This window comes from Poecilia formosa, unplaced genomic scaffold, assembly GCF_000485575.1.
Source record: "Poecilia formosa unplaced genomic scaffold, Poecilia_formosa-5.1.2 Scaffold466, whole genome shotgun sequence".
Classification (NCBI taxonomy): Eukaryota; Metazoa; Chordata; class Actinopteri; order Cyprinodontiformes; family Poeciliidae; genus Poecilia; species Poecilia formosa.
In genome coordinates, this window is record NW_006800405.1 from 86,929 (window position 1) to 92,189 (window position 5,261).

General features: G+C 51.2%; 1 protein-coding gene across 2 annotated transcripts; it reads left to right on the forward strand.

The window, feature by feature from the left end:
• Positions 1-1,192: 1,192 nt before the first annotated feature.
• On the forward strand, positions 1,193-4,710 carry LOC103156133 (prothymosin alpha-B-like). 2 transcript variants are annotated; one of them, XM_007578069.2, is made up of 5 exons: positions 1,193-1,604; positions 3,499-3,564; positions 3,630-3,714; positions 3,801-3,886; positions 3,964-4,710. In XM_007578069.2, exons 1-5 carry the CDS (start codon positions 1,560-1,562, stop codon positions 4,000-4,002), a joined length of 321 nt encoding a protein of 106 aa, XP_007578131.1. In that variant the 5' UTR covers positions 1,193-1,559; the 3' UTR covers positions 4,003-4,710. The 2 variants fall into 2 exon arrangements, with proteins under 2 accessions (XP_007578131.1, XP_016519579.1); XM_016664093.1 differs by lacking the exon at positions 1,193-1,604 and adding an exon at positions 1,629-3,429.
• Positions 4,711-5,261: the final 551 nt, after the last annotated feature.

A 5,261-nucleotide genomic window follows, 5' to 3' on the forward strand; every position in this document is an offset into this window, starting at 1 on the left:
CTCTGATAACCACATTAATATTTCATGGCAGCAACAGCAACAGGGAACAGGCCAGGTTCTGTTCGCCCGGGCTGTTCCGTAGAACTCATGTTTATCGCAGAGATTATTAGAGGAACCAGAGTGAAAAAGAGGCGATTTTACTCGGCAGTAATCAGAAAACATAACATGGCCACAGACTGGGAAGAAACTCCACACCGACTCCAGATCCGCGATCCGGAGCCGCTGATTACAAACAACCAACTCACACCGGTTTAAACTAACAGACGGTCACGGGAGCCAATCAGTGGCCGCTGTGCGCCTAAGCCTTGTTTATTTCACTCCAACGACCAATCAGAGCGGCGCTGTGTCGGAGTGCGTCACCAGAGCAGAATGTGAATGTGGGCACGCGCTGCTCTGTTCCCATCCCCCCACAGCAACAAGGAGTAATGGCGGCCGCTTTTTTTCTGAGTGCCGCTTTGTCCCGCTCTCAGTCAGCCTGTAACAGACATGAGTTCATAAGTGGGTAAGAAAACAGAGGATCGCGCCTCATGAGCACATAATTATTACGATGATTTTCTGTTTCCCGCACTCTTGTCATCGCATGTTTTTGTTATGTCGCACTGTTTTTTGGTTTTTTCCACTTCTGGTCCCTCCTCCTCCTCGGCGGGGCTTTTCTCTGTGGGCTCCAACAATGGAGGAAATGAGGCCAGCAGCTTGTTCACACCAAACTACACGTTAAAACTGCGCTCTGGTGCATTTACTCGACGGATAGTGCGTGTTTGTGCGTGAGGCCACCTTCCCGCACGGGTTTTGAGTGAAGTGTGTGTGAAAAAAACGTGTAGAGTGTGAAGTGCGCACATTCAGAGCTGAGAGGGAGTTTCAAAAATGGACGTTATGAAGGGGGAGGGGCGAGCAGCCGAGCGGGGGCCGATCAACGCTTCAATTAAACTCCATTTCTCCCTCAAACTCTCTCAGCAGCAAAAAAAAAATACTTTTATCCACCAAAACCGACAGTTTTCTCACAGCTTTCTCCATTTCTGCGCTTATAATCCCTCTCCGCGGCGGTGGGCGGGAGAACGGTCCGGGTTTGCCTCCTGATTCCCCCAACCGGCCATCAATCAATCAAACTGACACCACGTCAAACGGAGCGCTCGTTTATTCGATAAATTCACTGCGCAGCTCGGTTCGGACCCGGTTTTCTGGTCTCCACGGTGTCGGACGGGCTGCGTGTGTCACGGTGTGGTCCGTTCCGCTGCCTTTAATCGGTTCGGATTATTTGTTTTTAGCGGAATAGGGACGGTTGCATGGGGAGAACAGTAGGGGGCGTGGCCTAAACGGATAGAAATTCTACCCATTGTTCCACTCCGGCGCGCGAAGAAAACACCTCTGTGCGGCCAGCAGCCAATCGGCGGCCGGCGACCTCCGCGAGGCCCCGCCCATAAGCCTATATTAAAGGCTCGGCCGTGAGCACCGTCGGCCACTGGCACAATCTAATCCTGCTAGATCCGCAGCCGAGCAGAGGGGATTTACTTTATTCCAGCTTTCCTTTCAGCCGTCCTTTATTTTATTGAACTAAAACAATGGCGGACACGCAGGTGGACTCTGGCTCGGATATCTCTGCCAAGGTAAGCCGCCGCTCACCTTCCCCTTCCTCCCTAAGCCCCTCTCCAGCTTTACGCGTCTCCAGGCTGTAACCTAGATTTTCACCAAACCTTTCTCGCGCTCATTCGAGCCCAAAGGATCATAGGAACCAGTGATCCAGTAACAGGATCGAACCAGCCGGTGGTCCCGGTACTGATGAGGAGGGAGAGGGGGGCCAGTAAATGGACCCCTAGAATAAAGCTGGGAGTCCGCATCATGGGGATCTGCGCCTCCAGCGCCGCGTCTCATTGTCCGGAGAGGAAGAGTCTGCGCGGGGTTCTTTGTTTATACAAGCGGCTCGGTTCTGCCGTCCAGCCCGAACCGGTGCGTTACGCACGGCGCGCTCTCCAACGCGCACTTATCGCGTTTTTCCGCTACTCTTATCGCCGATCGAGGCGCCGATTCTCACATTTTTTTCCCCTCCTTCGCGTCCTGGGAGATGCTGGAAGTGATTTACATTAAGAGGAGAATCGGGTTCGGACTTTCTGGGGGGTCCAGTCTCCTCCCGGATGTGTGTGTCGGCGGAGCTGCCGGGGCTCCGGCGGCGCTCCGGTTCGGATGTGGAGTGAAGTTGATGCGTTTGAATGGAGCGCGGAGCGGCAGGAGGTGCGGAATTCACGCTGTCAACTTTCACCTCCTCCAGCTTGTTGGTTCTTGTTGGTCCGTCTCTGGTTCTGTGTGTGACCCAGTAGGCACCTGCCGGCCGCCGCAGTCCGACCCGGTTTGTTTACGGACTGGCTCGGGTCGCCGCCTGGGAGCCGCGCGGCTTCCGCTTCTTCTTCAGCGTTTTTTTCTCTTGCAGCGTGTTTCGATTGTATCTCCGGGGGGAAACTTTTTCTGTCTCATTTTGTAACCTTCTTCATTGTGTGCGCCTGCGTGCGTGTGCGCGGGCACGCCGTGGAGGTGTGATGTGACGGCGCTGGTTTTCCCCTCTTTGTGGTTTTCCCCCCGCCGTTCCGACTCTGAGCCCACTTGTTTTGGCTTCAGCCGGACTTTGGTTCTGGTTTGGTGAAACTTTAACCGGTTCTGGTCGAGGCGGGGGTGCATGCCGTGTTTCCGCAGCAGCGGCAGCGACGGCGGGGCGCGCAGCGGGGAAACGGCAGCGCAGCTTCGGCTGTTGATGAATGAACATCCAGAGGGAGGCAAAAAGGGGAAAGTTCGGCCCGGTTTTAGGCGTTATAATCCGGGGGGCGCCTGCTGCCTCTATTTTTAGTTCTGGAGCATTTTTACGCACACGCGTCTTTTTACGCGCGGCGCGCAGCACGCGCTCTCCGGCGCTTCTAAACAGCTTAATGGATTCCAACCAATGAGATTATATTAAGCAATTAATCAATAACTATATATGCAGTGGGTGCGTGGGCGCGCGTGTTGCGGGACGCGCGGGGGGGAGGAGCGTGTTTCCGGTGAAAGTGTTTGTGTGGACGCGGTTTAACGGCGCGTTTCGGTTCCGTTCGGACCCGCAGCCTTTGCCATGTGTCGTCTTCTATTGTCCTCCGTTACAACAAGCGGCCAGCAGCAGCAGCGTGCGTCGCTCTCCTCCGCCTCCTCTTCATCACCCTCCTCCTCCTTCTGCGCCCTCCTGTGTTATTTTAAATCGAGCAATGCATCCTGGGTATCGCAGTGCTTCTCCCGGGCGTGTCTCGTGACATGGCAGCAATGGCAGCCGGGCTGAGGACTACAATACCCAGAGTTCCCCTGGGGCCACATCAAAGTATCAGATTACAACACATTAGAGCGGATGGAGGGGGAGGAGGCAGGGGAGGATCTGCAGAGGATCTGCTGGCTAACCGGGCTGAACAATGTGCAGCTGTAAGTAGGCCAGTGGGTAGAAGGGCAGCGCTAACCGCTACGCTAACGCTAATGCTGCTTCTGCTGCAGGACCTGAAGGAGAAGAAGCTGGCAGAGGAGAAGGAGAATGGCAAGGATGCTGCCACCAACGGGAAGGTAGGGGCCGAAAACTTTAGCTGTAAAGGGATGAAAACTTTAGCTGACAGCTGCTCTTCCTTCAGGAGAATGAGGAGAACGGCGAGCCTGAGGTAGACGAGGAGGAGGTGGATGAGGAGGAAGAGGAAGAAGAGGAGGACGACGGAGAAGGTGGGACGCCATCTGTCACCATGGGAACGGAAGGGATGGGTGTTTCTAAAACCTCCAGACCTTTGACCTCTTTCTGCTTCCTGCAGGAGATGAGGAGGACGAGGAAGATGATGAAGACGAGATCGAGGGCGGCACAAAGCGGGCAGCTGAGGACGACGACGAGGACGACGAGGTGAGCCGCCGGCAGCCCTGACCCCGTCCTGACCCCATCCCAACGCCACCCCATCCTAACGCTGTCCCCTCTTTCAGGACGACGTCGAACCCAAGAAGCAGAAAACCGACGATTGATGCGTTTCCGCGCAGCGCCGACCTGCTGAACCACTTCCTGGTTCTTCACCTCTGACCTCTCTGACACGTCACAGGTGGAGGGGCGGGAGGACTGAGCTAAAGGAAAAAAATAATAAAAAAACCAACATGGTCATTAGCAAGTAGAGTTCAACAAGCATCTCCCTGACCTCTGACCTCCAGGCTGCAAGACTAGAGGACCCGCCGCCTCGCCTTGCCCGACGCAGAAATCCGGCTTCTCTTCAGCAACAACAACCCCAACGGAGAATTTGTTTGTATTTTTATTTACATTTTATATTTTTGTACATATTGTTAGGAGGGGGGGGGGCAGCTTCTCTCTCGGCAGCGATCTCGTCAGACCAAATCGGTGCTTCTTCTGTAACGAAAAGATTTTACTTGGTTGACCATGTTACAATATCTCAGATACTAGAAAACCTGTAAAAAAAAGCTAAAAAAAAGAATAAAAGCTGAAAGGCAACCTGTTAACGCCGCTGAACTCAGAGCATTCCAGTAAATTTAATGTATGTACTTTAGCTGTACCATAACTAGTTTGTTTGTATGGGAGGGAAAGGCCAAAGAGAAGAGCCTCTGTTTCCTTTTGTTCTTTTTTTTTTCTTTGTCAGCGACATTTTGTTTTATGACGGCCTGTTTTGATGTATGTGCGAAGTTTGTTGTTTGACAATAAACCGGACTTTTATTTTGTGAGTTGTACTTCACATCTCTGCCTGGTTTCATTTCCTCTTCCTGGCGGCGGGAAAACCCGCTCAAGGTGAGTCAGGAAGTTGCTCCGGAAATGTTGATTTACGACATGCATGGCCTACAAAACGCAGATTTTTAGATTTGGTCTGAAAAAACATCTAATCTGGATGAGCTTTTTTATGAAAGTTAAAATTGTTGAAAATTAAACCAGTTTTTCCCTCCAAAAATGTTTTAGAGCTTTACTACCTTAAAATTCAAATGTTTTTGAAAAGTCAATTTAGTTCAGAAATTTTATCACAATGTTTTACTTTGTGATAAAATTCCTGAAATAAATGGACTTTAAGAGCCGATTTATTTGATGTTTTGCCGTCTTTATTTCTATTATTGGTGTGATTACATCACATCAATGAAAAACATTTTGATAAATTAATTTCTTAGTCGTCAGTTTTAAAAAGGTAAAACTGACAAATGAGTCTCATCAGGATGTATATTTTAATTTACTGAATATAAATCTTTATTGTCCCACTGTGGAAATTCAGCATAACTGAGGTATGTAGATTCAC

Coding starts and splice junctions, on each gene's coding strand:
- LOC103156133 (XM_016664093.1), top strand. CDS start 3,268: ATGGCAGCAATGGCAGCCGGGCTGAGGACTACAATACCCAGAGTTCCC. Junction 3,715..3,800: donor AGAGGAGGACGACGGAGAAG/GTGGGACGCCAT, acceptor TGCTTCCTGCAG/GAGATGAGGAGGACGAGGAA. Junction 3,887..3,963: donor ACGACGACGAGGACGACGAG/GTGAGCCGCCGG, acceptor CCCCTCTTTCAG/GACGACGTCGAACCCAAGAA.